At 47.0% G+C, this 25,247-nt stretch overlaps 1 protein-coding gene across 5 annotated transcripts in view; it reads left to right on the top strand.

Annotated features, from left to right (window-relative positions):
- Kdm3 (Lysine demethylase 3) overlaps positions 1–25,247 on the top strand; it is a 244,332-nt gene that overhangs the window by 110,235 nt on the left and 108,850 nt on the right. For 4 of the 5 annotated variants that reach the window (XM_070658629.1, XM_070658631.1, XM_070658630.1 and 1 more), the window contains exon 8: positions 15,835–15,888. The exons of the other annotated variant lie outside the window; for it this stretch is intronic. In XM_070658629.1, coding sequence (XP_070514730.1) covers positions 15,835–15,888 — 54 coding nt within the window. The remainder of the gene's footprint in view (positions 1–15,834; positions 15,889–25,247) is intronic. 5 annotated transcript variants of the gene reach the window in all.

Below are 25,247 nucleotides of genomic sequence, written 5' to 3'. Positions count from 1 at the left end.
ACGCCATGCTTATAACGCGCGTATCTTCTCGCAGACGCGACATTATTCGCTACATCGGATCTCACGTTTACGCGACAACGTTCCGTTAACAAACGGTCACGGGTGTTTTCCGTTTCGAAGGGCGGCCGATTAAAAGCGGACTAATTGCGCGAAACGCAATTAATCGGCACGATTCCTGCGCGTCAGAGACGTCTCGACTTTTATCCGCAAATCGGAAAATTTCGTTGAAGTGCCACGCGTTTGATGCGAATTGACAAACGCCGGGGCGAAATTAAATTCCGGCACCTCGGTACAGATATCGCTGATGAATAGATCGTTTTAGCATATTTCAGGCGTATCTCTTGCGTGTCGGATGATAAGAATGAAACGCGGCGCGATCGATGCGACGACTCGAGCGTGTCGTCGACGTGCGGTCGCAAAAATACGTAAGTAATTAATCACGAGTCGACCTCGTTCGCGTAGGCGTTCGCGATGTCGGTCTTACTAGAGATCAACTCGCAAGAGATTCGATCGAACGACCGATGGATCGAAATCGCCGAAATTTTAATAAAATATCTGGATCCGCAGACTTGGAATTCTAACGGCCGTAAAGACGGCAATCAGGCTTGATTTAGTAATGCGTTTCTAAATGCACTTGGCACGTGTAATGGTTCGTTTATTTTCTTCTCGATTTAACCGCCACGAATCGGGCCGTTCTGGTACGGTTCTTAACAGTGAGAGTCCAGTGACTCATGGCCGAGAAAGTATATATAGGGTGCTCCGAAGCCAGCGTCTTTTATTATAGATATCGACGTTGATTATTGCAACGGAACGGAGGGACTGCATTTTACATTCCTCGACCGCAAGTCAGATAATCGAAGCGTTCGGAAATTCCCTAGAGTGCAATGCAGCGAGAGAGCAATTAAGGAGAAACGACGTTCTCAAATTGACGAAAAGGAGATCGAGATTTGCGGTGGTGCGCGTCCGCAAAATTTATTAAATACGCCCCAGTAGTTTTTCGTCCTATCGATTCTACCTTTGAACTTTCCCTTCGGGAGAGACGAAAGTATTTTGCGCGAGTGTTGCATCGCCGTCCCTCGAAAAGTCAATCCGTGACTTCGCTCCTCACCCACGGCAAAGCCGACGGTTCACGTGCCGCACGCGCAGATACACATTACCGGGTATCACGGAAAAACATAATTACATCCTCGGCGAATCGGCCGGGCCGATCGAACCCTATCCGCTCTCTCATGCGGAGTATCCGCGTGGAGGTATTATATTCAAGATCGATTCGAATCTCGCCGCGCTAGCTCTCGCATTCTCCTTCCCCGGCCCAGAGTGTGATCCAGATCGCGCTCATGGATCTCATGGTAAAGTCACGCGATCGTAATGCGGTGCCATTAACCCAGAATTTCCCGACCCACGAGAACGTAAGAAGAAGAAGAGAACGAAGAAGTCGTTCTCTTTCTCTTTCGCCGTATGGATTTCCTCCCTTCGTTCCTTCCCTGCTGCGACGTGTTTCTCCGTGGATGGAATTTCAGGACGGAACGAGTGAGTTAACCTTGACGAGGTATGCCAGCTCCGCTGACCAGGGACCGGGGTCTAGAATTACCACTCGACCGAGTCGATCCGAGAGCGGAACAAGAGGAGGACACTCGGCTTCTAGGAGACACCTAAGGGTCGGGATCTCGCCTCCCTCGTTCCGCTCTTCTCGGCACGCTTTTCTATATCGTCAAAATCGGATAATTGAGCCTCCGGAGTGTCTTTGAATTATCCTCCGCACGCGCGCCTTATTTCTTCCGGTTTATAAAACTGCTAATAATATCTACACTCTGAAATTTATTATATAAATTATTATAAAATGTATAAAAATTTTAAGTATCTGCAAAAGTTAAAATAATTTATTGTCTTTCATTTTTATTACTTTCACGTATTTTTGTATTCGATTTAAAAGTAACACTTATGTTACTATCAAAACCTCTCGCGAAGGGATTTTACGGTTTCGTAGCGAGCAGCTGGAGGAAATACCGAGAGACGAGTTCGTAATTTCGTGTAATGCCTGAGCAATAAACGATCGTAAAAAAAAAGAAAAAAAAAGTACAAGATGCAAACCAAATTATGCTATTTCTCGGGGTTTAACGCACCCTTTGGGGAATGTGAGCGAGCGAGACGTTTCTCGTCGGCGGCGGGAAATAACAGAGAGAAGCACGGGTCGATTCGGACCACGCGGTCGTTAAAACTGCCCACGGATCGACGAACCACGGATCTGGCCTGGCCGTCGCCGCAGGTAACGCCTGGACCCCCGCACCCTCTTTCCCTAGCACAACAATGTATCTCGAATCGAGGAGAGATCAGCGAGAGCCACCCCGGCCGCCGCTGCGGGTTCGCGATCGATCGAATCGCGGGCGGTCGGAATCCGGCCGTTGGAAAAACAAAAATTCTTAAGAGGCCCGGGCCAAATCCGGTGTCGAGGTCCGCGGCCGATTCGGCGAAAACGGGGCCCGCGAACGCCCTCGAGAAAACCGGTTCCACGCGGCCAGTTTGCGCGATGAAACACGAGAACGGCGGTCAGAGGGGGGGCTGCCTAGGTATTCTGGATTGTGTACCTGCACGAGGAGCGGCGTGGCGAGAGAGGTAGAGAGGGTCCTGCTTGCGCGGAGTCACGAAGCGTGGCCGTCGCCGCCGTGAAATCGCTTCTGCGGAACTGCAGCCCTGCCGAAAGAAGGGCCTGCCCAGGCCCATTACCACTCGCTCGCCATTACAGGTCGAAGGGTGCATGCTTCTATGGTTCATCGAGATTCTCTCACAGGGCTTGCAAAAAATAAAAAGAAAAAAAGAAGGGAAGGAAGGGGAAAAAAAAAGAAAAAAATCGAGACTCCTGCCCGAGACAAGGCCGATCCGGCACGCAACGGGTCGACGTGTGTGCGCGCGTGATGGGAAGCGCGAATGCGTAACGTGCCGAATCTCACGTGCGAAATCTCCTCTTTTTTTACCTTTCAACAGTGACGCATTGTATCCACGAGGAAGTATCGTTTATTTACGCGAAGATTGAGAGCGTCAACGTCCAGCGAACCCCAAGCTCGTCCTTCGTTAAATTAAACGCGCGCGATCCCCGCGTGGACGCCAAAAATTATGCGAACGCCCAGGTGTTGCGCCGATAATTTGCAATGTTGCTGCGCGATTTAGGAGGCCATCCAGCCTTAATTGCCGCTCGTTATTGCCGGATTATGCCGCATGCACGATTAATGGAAAAGCATCGCCCGTCGCGGCCATTACGGTGGGACACGTCGCGCGTTACCGTCGATTCCTGAAAAGCATGATAACAGGATACCGTTCTATCTAACCAGCCGCGTTACGGCAAACGAGCGTATCCCGTTGCGACCGCGGCTCGTAAAGCTCACGGTATCGGTTACAGCGTTACACTGTTACAAGGTGTTCGATGCGGCATCCGGTGTCGCAAAACGCGCGCGGCCTGTCCGATGCGATTCAATTAGCAGCGTGCCAATCAGAGAGGATTCCGTTGTCTCCCTCGCATCTGGCTCGATTACGTTTTGCATGCATCAGTAATGTATGCGCATTATACAAGGACAACATTCGCGTATTCCGCCCGCGTATATTCCTCCGTCCCTTCTAGTTGCGCCCTTTGTTCATCGTCGTTTGACCGCACGGGAAATCTCTTTATTTTGACGAATCAAGCAACTGGCTGAGAACTCGGGTGAACCGGTTGACATCTCGGAGAGCGCACGAGAAAGAGAGATAAAGAAATATTTAACGAGTTAAAGGTCGCGGTTATATTATTTTAATAATCGCGGTTAGAGCTGACGTTAATTATTTTTTTTTTTTTTTTGCTTGAACAAAAAACGCGATTGTATAAATACCAATTTATTTCTACTTGGCTTGATTCTCAGGTTTTATATGAAATGTCATCGGACACCGAAATAACGCACGTTGTTCTTTATACAGCGTAAGAGCTTGACGGGTCTAAAATAAAGGGAAAGTTATTTCGGCTCTCCAAACGCATTAAAAATCCACGAAGCGGGTTTGGGAATTCAATTTTGTTTTTATAGCAACTCAACTTTTCGAAGGCATTTTCGCCGAGCTGGCCATCGAGGGGACGGTAAAGATAAAGGTCACTTCGGTCCCCTTCGCTGTTTACAAAGATCTCCTTATCTTTCTCTCTCGTGCGCGCAGCGTTCTGCCGGGAGTGCAAAGTCAACATTCGTCTCTGTGGAATTTCTGCGACAATCGTAACGCTGTTGTCGATCGTCGATCACGCTCGCGCCGCATCCTGCGCAGAATCGCGATCGTGGACCGCGGCTCCCGCGGTGAAGTGCCGCGGCTGGTTGCCGCTCAGTTTCCTCCAGCGATTCCCGCGAGACGCAGTCCCCCTTTCCGCGCAATCGAGAGCACTCGCTTCGTTAACTCAATCCGAGTTCTCCGCGACTCGACTCGGCGCGCTCGGGAATCCAATTAATCCGGCAGGAGAGGCTGATTTAATGAAGACGCAGTCAATTGTGACTTCGCGACGGGATTCCGAGAGTCGCGGGTGACGTGTCGTTGTTATTCGTTAAAAGAGCCGTTTATTTGCAGCCGCTTGACTCCGCAGGCCGTGCAGCGCTAAAAGTCCCGCCGACTATCCAACGGCTTTAATCATCGAGCGACGGAGAGCGCGCCCGTCTCCTCCCTCGATAAAGACCGCGTGATTTTTTTTTTGCAAGTCGCCGGCGTGGCGGCGGCGGCGACGGCGGAGGAAGATCGGGCCCGCCGGCTTCGGTCGCGCTCGCTCCACTTCGGGCGTTCTCGGTCGCGCTAGCGAGTATTGCGCTCAGTAAGCCGGGCCGACTGCGCGAGTATCACCTGCAAATCGGAGTGATCGCGACGCGTCCGCGCTCCGGTCCGGGATCTTAACCGCCGTGTTGATCGCAAATCGCGCCTTCGCCGTCGCGCGTCTGCCGGTCTCTCTCGAAAACGCGAGTGGTGTCGAGTGCCCGCGATAGCAGCTGGGTCACCGGCGAGACCCGGTCGCGAACGGCACGAAATTGGTGTAGCCCCATAGTGACGACCTCGCTGGAGTTCTTGCTTTGTTTACTGTGACGTGGTGATTAAGCCAGCCAAACAGGATTACACGTCCGCCGCAGCGTCGCAGAGGAGGACACGCGCGCCGTTTGTTGCCAGGTAATCGAACGCTTCTTTTCAACGCCAGCTCTTAGCTCGTTCGGGAATCTCGTGGGCACGGCGCGGGCAACGTAGTTCTCTACTCCGCGGAGAAACATGGCGACGCGCGACGTGAGCTGCAAGGTCACCGCGCGGAAGACCGAGACGCGGAAGGATCGCGCGACGTATCGGAGATTACTACCAGATCCGCGTTACGTAAGGGCGATTTTTCTTCCCCTCCTTCTCTCCGCAGCCCCGCCGCGTGTTAATTGCGCAAGGCGGATTACCGCCGACGATATCTCGCGGCGATCCGCGAAACGCGTATCGGTGTCTCGCTCGAACATGTACTTGTTTATGCAACCCGCGCGTGGTGAAATAAAATTCGAGTAAATACAGGGAATAAATTCGACACAGATTTAATAATGTTCTCGTGCCTTAAAGCGCTAATTGAAAGAAAGAAACCTTTTCTTAGCGTAATTATTTTTATATTTATTTTAATGCCCATGCTTAGGAAGCAGAATCCCCTAAAGTTCTTTGACCAGGTGCGAATAATCGAGAGTAAAATCCAGCGATCACGCTGGTGAAAAGCGAAACTTCTCTCGCAGAGAAAAGGTTCCAAGTTATTGAGTTTACCCATGCAGTTATTAAATAGATTACGCATCACTGAGAGATGCAAAACCGCGTGAGCCAATAGGTATAGCTTTCTCGAATCCATGCTTTCTTTTATTAAATTTTCCCTATGCCGGGCGTTATTGACAGCGCGTTTTTTCCGCGACCGCCATCACGAGCTTGACGTCCTGCAGTAAAATACATTGATAAAGAGAGCGAGGGAACGAACGAAAGAGAGCGAAAGAGAAAGAGATAGGGGAGGGAGTGTCACGCTCGAAAAGCTAGCGCCGCGTCGGACTTTTATTCACGCGGGCACGCTGTTGCGTCGGTGAAAATTAAAACTTTCACGGGGGGAAAAAAGCTCCGGAAGCACGCGGAAGAGGGAGAGAGAGTTCTCTTTTATGGACCCGCGGCCGCGCTCGCGGCTCGCGGAAAATAAACGACGGCAAACCCCATTTCGCGTCGTGGCCGCGTTTATCCGCGCCCTCCCCCTCGTCCATCTACCATTTGCATCGCCCCCGTTGCTTCGTCCGTCCGCCGAAAGGGGCGGAATTTATATCACGTATTTCTCTCCGGGCCTCCGATATGGAAAGGAATATCGCGCGCCCGGCAACGATATTCAATCGACTTTCAATTGTTGTCGAATGAACGATCCGCCGAGGTCTCGAATTAAGTGCGCTAGGGCACGAAACAAATACGGCCCCCGGGGGGATTTAAAGTGCACCTTTCCCCTTCGCGACGGACGGGAGGAACGCGATGAAAGGGGAACGGAGAAAGAAAGAAAGAGAGAGAGAGAGAGTCAGCCGGCAGCAGCAGGTGGTAGTGCGACTTGCGATCAAAAGATTGCCCGGCATGCCGTCGAAAACGCGCACGGGGGTATTTCCGGTCGCTGGTGCGCTTTGCGAATGCCTGCGCGATAGTGTAACGAATTCCCGCGTATAGGGCCTGCGTAAAACCCGAGGCGAATATCTCCCTTTAACGTTGCAAAGCGGCGAGATTAGATTGGAGCTCGCGTTTCGGAGGCAAACGGTACGCGGCACGGCGCACGACGAAAAGCCGCGGAAAGCTAGCGCTCGCAGATAACGGGAGCTATTTTTAAATATTACCCATTGAGTAAAGCGATAACGCAGCCGATAGCTCGCCTATTAACGAAACAGGCATACTTGCAGGATGTCGCGTTTCGCTCCGCCGACTCGGCTTAGAAATTAGTTTGGCCCACTCGTTGCAAATATTTTACAATGAATTAACAAGACTTAAGTCTTATGAAAGAGCAACACGTGTATCTTGTCGCGTGTATTTTACCGAACTTTACGTGGGCGTTTTAATGAAGACGTAAAACGGGGACGACAAGAACGGCAAAACCTGATTTATATTCGGCGCTGTTAAAACCGTTTGGAGAACGAGCGACCTTGTGGGCGCCAGCTCGTTACTCGCGATTTTTAACAATACGTTAATCTCATTACGCAAGTTCCGCAAGGTGCGTGCGGGATGCGTATCGCTTTTTTTTCTCGCACATTACTTCTTTTTTTTTTTTTTTTTTTTCCCTCCTTTTCCTTTCTTTCCGAAAGAGGAACTCGGTCGCAGGACCTCCACTGAGTCCAAAGCAGTCGTCCTTCGGGCGAAATAATTGCGGAACACGGCTCGCACGTCTCCCAGCACTTAATGGCGGTATTCGCGGCGCGTACTGGACCGGTCGTTATTCTCGATTTATGGCCGGGTTCGCCATGAATCCTTATGCGGCACCTCGGTTAGACGCGGGCACGAAAAGACGCGATCCTACCTGAAACGGGCGAGTAGATCGTGGGCTGTTACTCTCCGCTCGAAGTGGCGCCTCTTTTACCGGGATCGACCTCACGAGTCAATCGGATACCGCGAGTAGAAGCCGATGGGTACGGGATGCCCTACGAGTTCAGCAGACTTTCTTCTTTCGAGTACGAATTCTCTGAAATTAATTGGAAACTGATGAATTCTTCGCTAACTTAAGTATTACGCCACAAGTTTCGAATTACAAGCAAATTTAAGTTGAGAAATCTATTAACAATTTAAAACGATTTGCGGCTCGATGTTAATCAAGAAGCTCGTAATTAAGCTAAGAAGTGTGGAAGTATAATATAGTATTCTTATTTATGCAACGGATTTTTTTAAAGTTATTTTCACTCGAAATCTTTGCAGAAATATTTGTTAAAAAAAAAAGAAAAAAAAATAGAGAAATGAAACTCGTCAGCCGCGAAAAAATCGCGCGAAGCACGTGCACGAGTTGACAATATTTCTTTAGTATATTCCCACGACGAGGCACGTGGAGCATTTTTACCGTTCGCTCGCATCGATCGGCCCGCTGTTTTCCCGCCAGCTCGGCGGGACCTTTTTTTAGATAAGCGGCATTAATGATTACTTCTTCTTTTTCTTTGCCCGCCGAAAGATCACACGAGAATCTTCGATCCCAGGAAACTCACGGTGGACGACACGAGTTCCTTCCGCTGCATAATTCACGCGTTGACCTTTCGCTCGAACAATTCCGCTGCATCTCGGGGAAACGCGAGACTGACCGAGTTTCTCGGTAGAATTCTCAAGCGGGTGTTCTTGGGAATCCTTGAGGCGCCGCCTCGAGGCGAGATCAAGGATACGCGCGTGGACCTTTAATAATGTCAATTGCTCGCCGTCACTTGCCCGGGAAAACGAAGATCGCCGCGAATCTCAGAAAAATCTCGTCGAGACCAAAATGAAATATGCATCCCGCCATAACCATGATCGCTCTCGCTTCGTTTCGCAAGTATCCTTGAACCCGGCTCAAGGACGCTGGGGTCTCCTGGCGCACGGAAGAAACGTGCCAGCGGGTGGATACGCCTTTTTTCCAAGTGCGCCCCACACCCTCGGCTGGCACCTCACCCCTTTTTACCTCGGCATGGAATATGCATTATACCGTTCTAAGCTTTCTTTTCGACGGCGGTTACGCAACACGCCTCTCTCCTCGGTGCTCGCGTTTTATTCTATGAATATGCGATGCGGTTGCGCTCCGGTATTTGCGCGGACGCCCACTTATTTTCACGGCGATCCCGAGCACGCCCGCGCCCCCGCACGTGGAGCCAATTCTCCGGGAAAATGCAAGGGGGAAGGTGGAACGTCGCCGGTGAAGCGAGAATATTGGCGGTGTGATGGCGCGCGTAAAATTCTTCACCGCTGGGCGATGCAGTTCGGTAACGAGGTCGCGTCAGTTTCAGTACACCCTGGCCTTTCCACGTCGCGTTTCTCCGTGGAAAGAAATTTTCTGACACGTTACGAACGCACTCGCGGTCCGCGCTACCGCGCGGCCGGATCCCGAAGGGCTCCCCGTCGCGCTGTATAAATTTAATTATTTTACACTTCGGCTAAATTTAATTGCACTTAAAATTTCAGCGCGTTTGGGAAAATTCGTTTAATTAACTTATTTTTAACTCATTAGCGAATTTGAAATTTTCCCCTACCTCAAGCCGGATCCCGACTTCCTGACATATTTTCTGGACATTCTAATTCAGACCCATTTAATTCTCACGCAATTCAAAGGTTATAATATTGCGATTAAATTCCAGCGTATTAATTTCCTTTTTTTCTATCTCTTTGTTTTACTCCACTCGAGAAAGCAGCACCGCGGTACGAATGAATCTCCGGCTTGCCGCAAATATAATAGACCATATACGCGAGCAATCTGCATATCCATGCGAATATTTTGCAAACAAAAAACTCTCGACAAGAAAAGGATATACCCGAACAAAGACCGGGAATGTAACAACGACGGGACAAGTAAATCCACGATAAACTTCCTTACCTAATTAAATGAAGCGCGTCACATCGGAGTTAAAAAAAAATTTTTATTATTTTTTTTTACGGAATTTTCTTTCTTGCCAATGATGGATACAACTGCGCGAGAATAATAACAGCGTGGTGGAAGATTAAGCAAATAAAAATAGCATCGCCATCGCCGATATCGACGTGGCTCGGTCGCAAGATTAAAGGAAAACTACCATCACGCATCGTTATTATTTTCTCATTGTTCGAGAATTTTTAGCCCAAGCACTGGCCGGAATATTTCGCGGAATATTTTACGATGTCATTTTATCGACTCGTCGCATTGCATCAGTGACAGCAATAATTTACGTGAAACTGCCCGACAGCTGGAAAAATTGCTAATGGAACGGTCGGAATAATTTTAGCTTGGCTTTTTATTTCGGCTCATTTAAAATACATGTCGATCGAAAGAGGGAATATTTTAGTGATAAATGAAATTCTTATAATTAGTTTTGGAACGTACATATCTCATTTTCCGTAATAAAAGTCGCTAATCCATGCATATTTTCAAACTGATTGCACTTTTAAACCGCGTTTTAATAGGGTGAAAGAGTTAATGCGAAAAAGAAAATGGTGCTCTTATTGGCAGATTAATTAATATTGCACATATAATTACATTCTCGTATGCATTGAGAAGAACAATAGATTTCGATTAAACGCTATATATATCACACACACACAGATATATATTATATATATATTTATATGTTTAATATATATATATACATATGTATCTACTATTCCATTTAATTAAATCGCGAAATACGCACGCGGTACTTGCGATATTAATAACGTAATTTAGTTGAGCCCAACTCGTTGCTAATTATTAACTCGTGTTTGCAAGTAGCACAATACGATATTACAATTGTTACGAAATTGATAAATCGATCGATTTGGAATATCTTTCAAAATATCTGCGATGCGGAATAAATCGCAAGTGACAAGGTCAGGCCGTTAGTTTATCCTATTTAGAAATAATATCTCCTGCAGTGTTATCATAGCCCACGTTGCATATGCAATATTATAATGTATTACACGACGATTGTGGCATTCATAATGAATAACAAGCTACCATTGTTTGAATTAATTTCAGTTAAATGATCGAATACGAGATATAAATCAGTGACAATTTGCTGCGGAAAATGTAAAACAATTCGTCACATCGGGGCTACGTAAATATATTTTAATTGTGCTTGACAGTATAATAAACTTAATCTCGGCTTTTTTACTTTAGTAATAACGCTGTTCTTAATTTTTTATTAGTAGAAAAAAAATTATTAAATTGCTCTAAAATCTGTTTATTTCTATATGTATATATATTTTTTTTTTTTTTAATTTTATTTTAAATAGAAACCTTCCACGCTTCTTTTTTTATTTGTTGCGTGTCGCAATACCAAAATATATGAGACGGTCACGAGAGCCATTCGCTCGGGATTCATATGCAGCAGTAAAACTGATCCGAGATAATTTTATTATCCGCTTAATAGTGGCAGGATTAAGTCTGACCGTGCGTAAATCTGCTTAAGAACATAAACGTGCTAGGAAAGCGTGTCAAGTGAGACAAAACATGCGAGCCGCATACCACCTTATTATTCGGAACGACTTATGTTAGACGTCTCATTGGTTCGGACGCTTACGCGTTCGTGCTTATACTCTTATGCAAATTCGTGCGCGATGGGTTTACGTTCGTGTAACGCCGTAGACTCGTCAGGCTTTACGGAGAGAGAACCGGTTCCAATATCTCTTCGCTCTCCTCTTTTCGCCGTCTGCTTGGCCGTCTTCCTCTCGTGCTATCTATCGCGATTATAGGCCGCAAGAGGAAAAAATTTAAAGGAGAAAAAAAAGAAAGAAAAAAAAAAGAAGGAAAGATGACGACAGAGCCCGAAGAAACGAATGGAGTTTCGTTCTTTTCGCGTGGCAACTTTCTCCTCGCGTAATCGCCGCCGGGCTTTCTTCCTCTCTGTCTCTCTTTCTCTCTATCTATGCTGGGACTGTCCTGAAAAGCTGCTTTGTAATTCAAGTACCGAGTTCGCGTGAACTTTACGCGCAGAAATCCTTGGTTGGCAAGAAACGGAGATTGCATTACTTCTTTCGCGCTTCGGTAATGGCCGGATTGTCTTGGAATAGCGGAAGTTTCAACGGAAGAGTTCGGCGGAAAACCATCGCTAATTTTACGTTTTTTTTTTTAATATTAAAAATTTTTTTTTTTTAATTTTCCGCTCTTGCGAGCGTTGAACGGTTTGAGAAACAGAATCTCGAAATCTAGCGCTGATTGTTACTCGTTAGGTGCACACGGAGCTTCTCCTGACTTCCGAATAATTCCCCGAGGAGCTTGTCGAACTCAACGCTCCCGACCGCACTTTAGAACTTAATCGACCAGTGAAACGCCGATAAACAGCGAGCGAGAGAGCAGGGTCAATGACAGCGTCGGACGGTATCTTGGCGTCCAAGTAAGCTCCCTCAATCGAAACGTCCTCATTAGTTTAATTAAGATGATTGTATAACAGAGTGGTCTATTACTTCCTCTCCCTTTCTCTCTCCCCGTCGCCACGTCTCTCTCCGTCTTCCTCGTAAATACGCGCGCTGATAGTGAAGAGAATGACGGACTAAAGGCTGTTTGGAAGTCACCGGGGACCGCGAGCCCAGTTAGTTTGCACGTAACGACACGTCGCGTTTCATCCGCGAGCGCGTGCATACATCGGATGAGAGCAGAGGTGCACTCGCAGAACGGCGAGAGGGAGAGGAAGCCGGGCACCGCGGCGTTAGGGGAACCGAGGGACGTGGAGGGTTTAGCTTGTGACTAGTTCGTGAATAATGCATGCCAGCCGCGAGCCCACGCCACGATGCTATATACGAAGATGCCAGACACGCTACTCGGAACCGAGCTTGTATCTATATGGGCACATAGAGGAGTGAGGGAGGTCGGGAGAGAAAGACGGGACGGCATATGTGCTCGTCTATATACACGCGTGGGCACATACGCGCTATCCATTACGCTCCGGCGGCGCACACAGCGATGCACCGCAACGACCCACACAGAAATCTACGGACGTAAGTGCTGGTGGTATTCGCTGATGTGGCCGATGCTCCGTTTCTCTCTCTCTTTCTCTCTCTCTCTCTTTCTCTCCCTTTTACGCTAAGCCGCTCTTGGCCGCGCTCTGTCTTTTCGTCAGGAGACACGTGGAGAAAGAATTACTCGTGGTCCGCCCGAGATGGACTTCATCCGCGTTGCTCGGTCTCGCAGCGATACGCGCGTTAATACGCAGGAAGGAATGTTTTAACAGTTATTAAGCCAGAAGTTATTCGTGCGACGCGCCCGGTGTTATTCGACGGCAGATATTCCGCTTAACCTTTCTCATTTGGACGTTAACTCTTTCGGTAATATTAATTCACTCGCCGTGAACCGAGATAACGTCACGGCGGTTTTATGACGTCGGCGTGAAGGTATCTTTATTTATTCAGAGGCACGACAATATGTTAATTGGGAACGAGGTCTTTCCAGCGCGCGTTTGTTCGTTTTTCCTGAGAAGGACGGCGTTTACGAAAAGTTTCAACAGCGTTCTCGTTTTATGGGAAGTAAACTTGCCCGACGTGCGTGCGAATTTTAAGTACACTCTCGATAAATTGATGCCGACGTCAACGGCACTCGCGGAGGAGACAATGGGATCGTGTCTCTCGCAGGCGGGGAGACGCCGTAAGGTTAAGGCGATATATTCCGGGACCTTTGCCTTAATATCTCCTGCGCGGCGAGGCCGATGTCCGCGATCGTGTGCGAGTCGAGACTGCGCCAAGTATTGAGATACCCCCGATAGTTACTCGCGAAGTTGGACATGCTACATGCGCGAGATTGTAAAGGAAAGTGCACGCTCGGTTGCGTAAAGTACATGCAAATTTCCCTCCGGGGAATTGTGTGCCAGTTTCCGTAGGCAAACATAGTTGTGTATATACCCGACGCGGCCGCACACACGCATATCCTTCACACGGTCGTTCGCACACAGTCCCGCGAAACCCGTAATACCGAAAGCTCCCGCGGGTTGTAAAACAATGATTGCTCGCGTCCCCGCCACGAGATACGGCGTCTACTATAATCTTGAACTTCGCCAAAGTTCGCGATTCCCGGAGAAGAGTATACAAATTATTCACGGGCGCATTGTAATAGATTTATAAGCGAGAATCCCGCGGTGCTTGATCACACCCCTTCGGTGACATCGTAATTATAAAAGTTACCCGCAATGCCCGTAAACGAATAGCACGGTATCGGCGATGTTTCACGGCTCTTTTACGCATTTTATTAATAATGTAAGGGTAGTATATAAATTGAACAACTCATGGAAATTAATTCTGAAAAGTTATTTATTTAAAATACATTATCGCGCAAGCCACATCGCGCGCTCGCGCGAGAGCGCCTGGTTTTGTAGGTAATATGTAACAAGTTGCCATTCTTTCAAACACGTGGGAAGAATCCCGGCGTAATTGCTTCTCATCCTCGATCTTTTCACACACACGGTAACTGGAAGTGAAATCACGAACAATCTCGCTTCGAGCAATCGTGTGCCAGATTCGCCGACCGCGCAATTATTTGCGGCGCGCACGATTCCAGGCGAGCTGGAAACGCGGAAGAAAGGTGCAACGGAATGCACACGCACCGCCGCGAGTCTACGGTAAAGTGTATACAAGTTCAATCTCAGCATATTTCGTAAGCTGAAACTACACGAGATAATTTTAACAATTATCCCGATAGAACATGGAAGCGATACGGTTTCTTTGATTGCAATTGATAATTAATATCGTATTAATATTGTTTTTTTTTACTTTTACAATTGAAAGAAAATAACACCGTGGAGCTTCCGTGATTCGCGTGACGATTGGCCATGATTTCGCCGGTGTTACATCAGGTTTAGTTACAGTCAGAATTCGCGTTCCCGCGAATATTCGGAAGAAGTGCCGAAATACCGCAAAACTCAGGTAATTTTATATCTTTCGAAAGTTTTTGGAAGTCGAAACTCGAGTTTGGAGCGCTCCAAGTTCGACGCGATAAAGTTCTCTTATCGAATCAGTGTAGTTGATTTTCATCGAAGTTCTTGGTGAACTTTTCAATCGAGAATACATAAAATATTGCCGAAACTCCGATGAAAAGGATGACTAAGAATTTGTTGCGATTTCCCGGCACCGAAGTGAAACAGGGAATTACCGAAACAATCGCAAGCGTTTTATTAGTTTAACACGACGGGAAGTTAGCGCTACATCCAGAGCTAGTTTCGCGAAAGTAGAGGAGATCGCTTCGAATGCGTTACACGTATACAATTAAAAACACCATTGTCGGGTAAAGATTATCCATCTAAAGTGCTTCAACGCTCGCAAAGGCAGTACGTAACTTTCTTCAAGAATTTTCCTAATTACATTGTTGGCTGTCGGGGTACGATAATCAGATAACAGGTTGCGAGAGCTTATGTATCGTTGGCAATTCCTCTAGCGCGGGAAGTCCAAGAATGGCAAATAAATCACGCGGCGCAGCGCCGCACCAGTACGCTCGCCGACGACGAGAGCACAACGAGCGAATAAAATCAATTAAAAAGTTTCACGCGCCAGGGCTACGAGTTTTCGCAAAGTTTTCCACACCGCGCCGGGTATATACAACGTATATACATAACACACGTGCACTAATACATAGTTACCGTCAACGTACACGGAGAGTTTGCGCATTGCCAATAGAAGTTCCGCTATAAACCGGGGTATATACTGACACCACTTGCCGGTAGTTTCGCCAACTTTCCGACTCCAGTGTCGAACTTGTTAATGGCCCTCCGTGGCGTCTCTGTTGCCACCGTTTTCTCTCGTTCCCCGCCGTCCATTTCGTTCCATCCACAGTAGACGCTTTCATCTTCACGCGCACGGTAAGACTTGCACATCTCCGTTTCCTTGTTCATCCCGGCGTTCATCATTCCCCTCATCTTTTTCCGATCCTGCGTCCTTGTTCATGCGCGCTATCCAAACTTCTATATCAGATTCAACAACTTTCTCTGGCTCTCCCTTGTTCTTCGCTTCTCTTCAGTTCGCCGACCTGCATACTTCGTCCTCAAGCTCCTTCCTTTAAAGTTTAAATACGTCAATGTCGCTGGCGATGCAGTTGAGTAGTCGAGCAGTTTTTGAATGGATTTACTCGTGATATAAATTTAGGAAAAGAATTAGAAAAATAAGATTTTATTTAACAGAACGTCTTTTTTTCTTTTTTTAATTGTTCTAATCAATATTTTATTTTTTTTGTTACAGGTAAGGAAACAGTTTTGGTTGCTTCTTTTGGTTCCAAGGCGAAATCGTCAAATGGTGAGTCGTTAGCAAATCTTGTATTAAAGTAAAAAAAAAATTCGTATTCTGCATACGCGCGCGTTTCCTAACAACGGCATCTCGAATTTTTATGAGACGCAGGTATCTCGGATTACGCTTATCACGAAAACGTGCAAAATGAAACGATATATATGCCGACTCGGTTTCGTTCTTTGCAGTATCTCTCTCTCTCTCTCTCTCTCTCTCTCTCTCTCTCTCTCTCTCTCTCTCTCTCTCTCTCTTTTTTTTTTTTTTTTTTTTTACAAAAATCGCTGGCTAAGGCGTGCCGAACGTCAGGAAGCGGTGATGCGCGATAAGCGATTCGGTTATCAAAGCGAAATGTGATTACGCCACATTCCTTGCAAGATTGAACGCGAAGTTGCATTTTTTGCGTTTCTTTTCTTTTTTTTTTCTTTTTTTTATTATTTTTTCTTTTTCTTTATGTATTGAACGTGTCATCGTGTGTTATTGAAAACGCCACGATTTATCAATTTTTCTTTGGGAGGGGAAAATACGACGTCAACACACTTCGTTTCGAAAACAAAGTGCGTGCATAAATAAAGAAAGGCTTTAAGCGTCAGAAATAAAATCACCGGGGAAACTATTTCCGTTAATAATATATGTGTTCGTCTGGAATGAGAAAGGAAAAAAAAGTACTATTTCTTGCTACCGTATGGATTAAAAGTATCGGAAATTATAAATATATATACGTTATATAAAATGTAACTTTATACACACATTATATCATTACATTTTATTTATTGCATATTTTTAATGACCGCCTTGCGGATGAAAATAACCGACGTGTGAATTGTCACTACTTAACTCCGATAACGTTATCATTGATGACATTTCAATGTTTTAATTTCATCAGTTAACCCACCGGGCACTTCTCTAGCGTCATGTGTATTCTAGAAAGCTAAGTCAATATTAACTCACGCCAGATATCTCATATACATAGGTATATTAACGATAACCTAGTTTTCTCGCACTGAGAATAATGCTCCGCATTAAAATAGATAATCTTCCATCGCGAAAAGAAAGCCGGCCGGTCGGGTTCGATTTTGTTTACTTTGCCAGCTCGATTCCGCAAATAATTGATATTTTGCGCAACAGTAGAAAATAACGACGCGTAATGGTAGGAATTAATCCCACGGGCTTCAATTCGTTACTCGTTGCGAAACGGGCAAAGAACTTGCATTAGCAGTGGGGAAAAGAAGGGAAACGGCGGGGGGAAAAGGAAAAAAAACCCGTCGCACGTTGGTGGAAAGAATCGCCTTAATTTCAGCAAAACGTAAAATCCCTCGTTGGCCGTAGACCTTTTTGCTGGCCGCTTTTTGCCGCGGCCATTCATATCGGCGGACGTGCAATCAAAGCGAAAGGAGTATTTTGCGGTCAGCGGGAACATCGCAACGGTTATTTTAATAGCGCTCGGTAATATTCGGACACGAAAGAGGATCCCCCGGAGGGTGGAGGGACGGGGGCGAAAACGGACAATGAGGAGCGAAAGTAGTCGCGGCGGCGTGGACGCACCAGCTGGCCCGGGTCCTCACGTTTACACGATAGTGATAAATTATTTATCTCGCGACGTCTGGCCAACGGCCAAGATTCTCTGTCGCCTCCTTCGTCTCTCTACGACTCGCCACTTTATCTATTTATACGTGGTATCTACACGACGGCGTATATACGCGCGACGCTCTCTCCTGCCGCTCCTTTTTCCGCGACTTCGTCGCGCTCGAGTTCCCCGCAACCTAAATTCGCGCGGGTCTTCCTGTCGTAAAGACAAAGAACGCGAAAATTGCATCGTGTTCGCGCTGACGCACGAGAGCTCTTTCACGGTCTCGATTTAGTGCTTATCTTATCGCAATCCGTGGATTCTTTTCCACGTTATCACTTAGTAGTTGAAAATTTTTATTACTTCTCGCGGGCTACAGTTTTTAATTTAAATTAATTTTAAATGTCTTTTATGTTTTTGTCGCTTGTCATATTGATCGAGCTAGTTACCACGCGAATAATGACAATTGCAAAATCGATCTCTTTCCTTCTGTCCTTCTCGCTCTTCTCCGAAGCAATACAGCTCTTTTTCTCGCTCTTGAGCAAGTCCGAAACATTTAGCATCCTCCAGTTTGAAGGAGAGTCGAAAGTTCTTATTTAAGTATTTCCAAGTGGCAGTCACGGCAACGTCTTCCTTTAATTTAACAACCCGTTGTTAAATTACTTGAAATGGACCAGGCATCGTGCTTGCCAGCTTAACGCGATCCTTGAATGTGGTCAAGATCCTCGAAGCGGCAGCGATTAGCTGCCACGTAATCGCAGCTCGCATCTTAGTAATAATCGTGTCTTTTTTTTTATTGCGCAAAGATTACGACGATTAGCGTTACGTTTCCACGCGCTTTGGTTTTCTTAAGCCGATTAAGGTAACTTATCAGCTTTTGCATATATCGCGAAATGCGTATTTGTGAATCTTCAATTGCGCAAGTTGTTTAGGAAGTAACTGTACGGATACTGCGCGTGAAATATCCGCATAAAATACGAACGGAGTTATCGTTTTACAAGAAAAAATTTGTTCCGCCAAAAAAAAAAAGAACATTTTATAAGCCCACCTTCCAATAATCGTTGCCGAGTTCGCGAGCGCATTCTATTAAAGCGTCTTCTGCATAAAATTTCCCAAGGAACAAAGTTTTATTGTATACTCGGTAGTTCCCAAGCCGAGTTCGCCGAAGTTCTCCGATCTTTAATATTGAGCGGCACTGCAATTATGCTCCTCGCGAAATTTTCAAGGGAAAACAAATCTGCGATTTGCGCTCAAGTTCCCCCGGGAGGGGAGCGCGATTACTAATATACTCTGTATACTTTAAATTGGCGTGTTAACAGCAAAATTATAATTCTCTCTCTCTCTCTCTCTCTCTCTCTCTCTCTCTCTCTCTCTCTCTCTCTCTCTCTCTCTCTCTCTCTCTCTCTCTCTCTCGTCTCGTGCTTGTGGAAAGCCGTCGTTGCGGGCTTCGTGTATATCAACGCGTTTTGAGAGGAAGCGAAAGAGGCAGCAGGGGAGGAGAGAGCAAGAGAGAAAGAGAGAGAAACGGAGTCTCCGTCGCTCCCTCTCATGGTCGGTGCCCACGGACGTTACACCGCAATTACTCGACGGTGTATTGATCCGGCGGTTCGCAGTCCCACGGTTCGCAGAATCCCTCGCTGGAGCAACCCTCTCTCTTTCTCCGTTGCTCTGTAGCAAAACACCCTTTCATTTGAGAAAGAGAAAAAGGGGTAAACGAGACGGGCACGCAGGAAAGAGAAGTCAGAGACGAGAGAATGCGTAAGTTCCCTCGGGCGAATATCCATAAAATAACGCCGGAGTTATTTAGCGTTCCCGGCGAACGATAAAGGAACGGTCTTCAAGGTCCTTTGTCGCAAGAAATATTTAATCTCTATGTGAATCACGTGATACGACGTGACAATGATGCCTTGGGTTTTTTTTCCCCTTTTTCTTTTTTTTTTTTCTTTTTTTACTTGAAGATTTATGAATTGTTCTTTGCCGACACGAATTTATAAATCGTAAACACGTGTACGTTATACATATTTATGCATCAGCCTGGCATTTTTCCATATAAAATGTATCGCACGTGAAATGATACGCGTAAGTCACGTTGGGGGGGAAAAAAAAAAGAACATTCTAACTTTTTACTCGCACGATCTTTCGCAACAGGCGTCCGACTTCGTATCACTGTAAACTTGACATCGAATATAATTTCTTTGCCTTTCCACATTACAACGTCCACACGAAATAAAAAATTAGATTAGCCCGCTAACAGGTCGGGCGGCGTTCGACGACAGCGCGATTTATAGACCAGCGGGAACGATGGGATTTACAGATAGTTCGATTTATTCCTGGAATCGCCAATTCATGATCGAGCCTTAAAGTGGAGAACGCTGTGAGCACTGAAAGCGAATTTCCGTCGTAATCGGTTGCGCGCGCTCGCGCGAACGAAGTCGCGCGAAGTTACAGCGGCGGCACGTTTTATTCTGACGAAGAGCTCACGCACGCACATACCGCGCGACGACTGCAAAAGGAGCAAAGACGCGATCGCAGGGCCGCATGCTATTCGCGAGGTCGCCGGGCGTGAGTATTACGGGACCGAAGTAATTACCGGACTTTCCTTCGCGCTTCGACTCTCGTCATTTTCTTTTTTCCTCGCGTATTCCGCGTTATCGTCGAAAGGAGAAGAAAGAGGGGGACGAAGAAGGAGGACGGCAAAATCCTTGACTCCGGCGAAGATCGAGCCGGCCATCACGTTGTCTTTTTGGTCGCGCCCGTGCGTGCACACAGATGCGAGGCAGATAAGGAGGACGAAGTGGACACGAAGAGGAAGAGGAGGTTACAATCGGGGTTTAATGAAACCAGTTGAGGTCCGTCAAACCGGTTCCGCGGGTTCTCTCCGTTTGCCACTTTCGTCCCCTCGTCTCCTCCCGGAGAATTGGCGAGAGAAGGTGGAGCATAGAGGTCTGTCGACCTCCGTCTGTCTTTATTCCTCGTCATTCTTCCCTTCGCTCCAACGGTGATGCATATCTGAAGTAGAGATCGCCGGTACTGACTCTTGCGTTCGTTTACGATTACGCGGGTCGCGTCTGTATGCGTATGACCGATCGGCTCGGTAAACGTGTGGGTGCGCGCCGGTATTGCGTACGAGATCCCCTTAACTGAGAGGTACACTCACGGTGAGGGGCGAAGGAAAAGGGCGCGGGGTTCGTATCCGCCCTTGTTTGATAGTCACGACGTGATACAGACTCGCTAGGGAATCCAACTCTCTTTTTTCTCTCTCTCTCTCTCTCTCTCTCTCTCTCTCTCTCTCTCTCTCTCTCTCTCTCTCTCTCTCTCACGACGTTCTTTTCATTCCCTTGGTATTCCAGCATTTCGCGATGTCGACCGACTCCTTCGGCATGTTTCCAGAAGGAAGAGCCGGAGGAGAACGGGATGAGACGGCGCGAACGGAAGGAAGCGAAGCACTCTTCTCGCGGTCGTTCATGTAGACGCTTGGCTGTATGTGGTGGTGAACGGATGACGGTGGAGTATGGTCGTGGATTGCGTCTTGAGAGTTCGTCGTCTCTCCTGACCCACTCCACGATCATCAACTCCTTTTCCTTTTTTTACTCTCGCTTCCTTCCTTCCCACGTGCGTCTCATCTTCGTTGCTTATCTTTAAGAGATATCCAGAAGTTACAAAACCCGACGAGTCAGCTTTAGATGTATTACACCAAGTGCCTGTCGACAAATGACTGACGGAAATATTGGATTCTCCACGCTTATGCCGGACGCAGAAACAGTTCCTTTAACTGTACGTTTACGTGAGAATATTGTACGTCGGGAAATTCTGTTTTATCACCCAATAAATACGTCGCGTTTGCACGAAATGCGCCGCGGTAATCGTCGAGAGTACGCCGTCTCGAACTTTGATAAAATTAACCGCGAGCTTTCGATAAAAGGGGAGAGAAGGCTTCCCGAGGATCGAACCAGGGTCGCCTATACAAAGGATGTAATTTAGACGAATAATCGTACTTTTTCAGAGCTCGTAAAGTGCGGCCAGTAAATTGAGAGGTCTCTCGAATGACGCGCGGGGAAGTTTCTGTCGGGCAAAAGTAGTTTCAAAATTGCCGCATGTCGCCGCCATATGGCGACTTCCCTTCAACACGGGAATGACCGTGTTGCCGGACGACTCGTTCGTTTGATGTTCCCGTCACACTCTGTCTCAGTATTTTTCAACCAGCGAAACGACGATGTTCCTCGCGCAGTCGTCCCGCTAAAAATTCTTACGGAAAAGTGTACTTGGAATTTGTAAAATTTTTGTTTTATCGAGAATTTTTTTTTTTTTATTCTTTTTAGAATCAAGTTTCACGATAAATGTTGTCTCCGATAAATACTATTCCAATTTAAATACGATTTTATGTGCGTATATTATATTTTTCAATGGGAACGTTTTTACGGTTTAAAAATGCCTGTTTTATTTTACCTTTTTTTCTTTTTTTAATTTTTTACACCTTCTCCCCTTGTCCGTTCTCTTTTCCCGTTGATATAAAGTTAACCGTGGAGCTGTAGGAACACGTACGTACGTGGCCGGCATGTCGTTCAACTTCGAGGTGAGGCATGACTCGCTTACAGAGTCTAGGTATCCGCTACGCGTCATCAGCCCACCTAGATGAAAGCGCAATGACTCATCTCGCTGCTCTTCGCGCAAACCAGCCGTAGGTCGTGGTGAGGTCAACCGCCGCTCGTTCACTTCCGAGATGCGCCAAGTCTCTCGAGTGCTCTCGACGGAGGGAGCACGATGACGATGATTACACGCTGTGGACCGGATTCCATTCGTGCATAGAGAAATTACGTGTACAAAGGAATTAAAATGATAATGTCGCGGCCGAACGAACAACGATCGAGCGGTTGACTCTCACCGTGCCAACGAAAGCTTTATTAACGTAGACGAAGTTTAAACAGAACTTGCGTATAAAACGTACAAGCGTTTACAGCACCAGTTTTCGTAACGATATTGTAAGAGCTAGTCGAAAAACACTACAAGAGCTTGCGGGAACGATGTATCGATTTGCTGTAATAATTACGACGGCTGACTCGGAGCTCAGCGCGGAAGTGCAACAAGCCGGGCATTGTGAACACTAGAATCTCCGACGCCGAGGCACACGAATGTGCCGGAGACAAGGGCGGGTCAGTGCGAGGAGCCGCGATAACCATCTAACGACTCGTCGAAGATATATTAGCTTCGGGAAGCTAATCTGGCGCGGGCCGGAGTGAATTCCCGCCGAAAGGCGCGCGACGCGGGCATTCGCTCGTCGAATACTGAGAAGCCTTTGAGGCTAACGACTGGCTGCGCTCGCCGGTCGGCTTGCTTCCAGAAAAAAAATAAAAAAATAAAAAAAAACGATCAAGACTTTTCGGCGTCGGGAAACGTCAAGCGAGGGCCTCCTCTTTTCTCCGCGTGGCTGTTCCCCTCGTCGTTCTAGCTCCTCCTCTTCGCGTTCGCGCGACAGAAACCGTCTTGTCCAGAAATAACAACTCGCGGACCCCCCGAAGCCCGGCTCGCGTCGAGCTCACGGAGCGGCCTCAAGGGAGGTCAATTGGTCGTGACGTCACCGGCGCAACGCAATGAAACGTAATGAACGGGCTGACTTAAGCGGGACACGTGAGCAGATCGTGACCTGGAGCATCAGACGTGCCGTTTAGAATCGCCCTTCGCCTCGTCATTCGCCTCCCTGGTACACTTGCTTCGTCATTCTCGTAACGTCGTCTTTTTAAAAGCCGTTTTGTCTTCGACAGGCGCGTATTTTCTATCGTCAGCGACTCTCGCAAGCGCAAGCACTTTGCCTCTCGATTGAGAACCGTCAGCCAACGCCGATGATGACGACTAGGATCGTTCGCGCTCCGCGACTCTTTGGTTACGAAGGCTTGAAGCGCTGAAGTAGTTCTTCAAGGTCGTCGGGTTCCCGAAGAGGCGTGACGTACTCTCGCGTTCTCACGCCTCATCGAAAACGATACTTCGTTGAGAGAGAGAGGAGAAAAAGAGAGAGAGAGAGAGAGATAAGGCACTGGTTGTTCATATATTATCTTCTCGACGGCCTGCGTCAGGTGGAGACTTTTTCTTGGACGCGGTTACAAGCAATGTATATAATTTTCAAACGACGACGAAACGGATCCGTCTGAGAAACTGCTCGAAAAATGATACTCGTACTTTCCGTTGCTTAGGATGATAAATAGCACATATATTGCGATAAGGCATTAAATTATTTTTTCTTGTAAATTGAGTCGAGCGTCTTTCGCGCTTGAAAAATTTAATGCCTCTGGCGCGGGGAACTTGGTGTGAAATTAAATTAAAATTGAAACGCGAAATAATTGCGGCAGATGGAGTCGTTGCGGATAACAGGCTGATTAATAGATGCCGAGAAATTCAATCGAACCGTAGGTTCACCGAGCACGAGGCGCGAGAACCGGTTTGTTATTCTTACAACATACCTGAAACGAAGTTCGAAAAGGAATAACTGTTTGCTTATTCACGTTCGCTTGTTCCATTAAATGTTTTGTCCGTGACTGGATGGAAACCGGTATCGGACAGGCGCATAATTGATGCGGAATATTCAAAGTATTGCGCGAACTGCGATTTTGAAACAACGGTATAGATATTTCAATTGGCATAGCTCGATAATGATAAAAGAATTATTCTCCAGACGGCCGGGTGTCGGAAAAGGAGCTTTTGCCGGTGTCCGGCTACAAGTTTTACCGACGTTATTTTTAATAACGTATGAGCGTTATTCAATAATTTTCTCGTTTAAATTACACTTGCTAATTTTGACCTTTTCGATCTTTCAATAAGCGAGTGATTTATAATATTTTCACGCGCCCAGTTTTAAGAGTACCTCACTGTGGATGTCCACGACGAATTTAATTATGAATTCGATATGATTCGCTGCGATTACTAATTCAGTATTACACACTTTGATCGAAATTACAGCTATTGATATCATATACATTTTTTATGTGCCTTATTTATATATCAGAAGCGGTTTAAATTCTAAAATCGGTTCAGGTTCGATACACTTTTGAGCGCGTAATCTTTTTATTTTATATATTCTTTTTTTATTCTTAAAAAAAAAAAAAAAAAAAAGACAAGTCCAGAATTCCGCGGCGATTGCTCGAAATTGCCGGTAGCCATCCCAGCGGTCAGCTCGTGATGCGCAGGTAGACGCGTACCGCAACCTGCTCGTTCGATTCGACCGTACCCGTTCATGGGGGCCCATTCAGCCTTTACGGCCTGTCATAAATCCGAATGCCCATCACGGCCGCCTAGGCGTTTACAATAACCTCTATCGCCCGGGATTTTCGACCAGCGACAAAGTACGAGTCTAACGATCCGAGTGAATCGACGGGCGGCCCCGTGCGCAGAAACGGAGTCGTCATTACCGCCGGACACTGACCCGTTAATCGTCCGTGTCATTAAAACGCGTATCGCTGCCCCAGATCGAACGCGGCCCCCGCCAATCCCGTCGCCGGCCACGTTTCAAATCGCGCCGGTATCGCGTTCCACAGGCAGCGCGATTACGGCCGTGTGTGGGTAAGGATTCCGCAATCGTTGTTGCGTGACTGACGGTGAAATTACACGTACTGTTAGATTTTCAAGGTCCCGACACTCCGAGCGGCGGCGCGGCGCGCGCATTGTGCACGAGACAGGCGTATCTATAATGGACGCCCGTGTGAATTTCATTTATTGCCGGCATTTATTTTTGTTACACGCGTGGGCGCCCTTTGTAAACTGGTTTAAATATGCACCGCGCTTGCGAGAGAGGTGGCTGTACACGTGCGAATATATT

This window comes from Cardiocondyla obscurior, linkage group LG06 (genome assembly GCF_019399895.1).
Source record: "Cardiocondyla obscurior isolate alpha-2009 linkage group LG06, Cobs3.1, whole genome shotgun sequence".
Taxonomy (NCBI): domain Eukaryota; kingdom Metazoa; phylum Arthropoda; class Insecta; order Hymenoptera; family Formicidae; genus Cardiocondyla; species Cardiocondyla obscurior.
The sequence above is the reverse complement of the archived record's forward strand: the minus strand, read 5'-3'. Positions and strand labels throughout refer to the sequence as shown.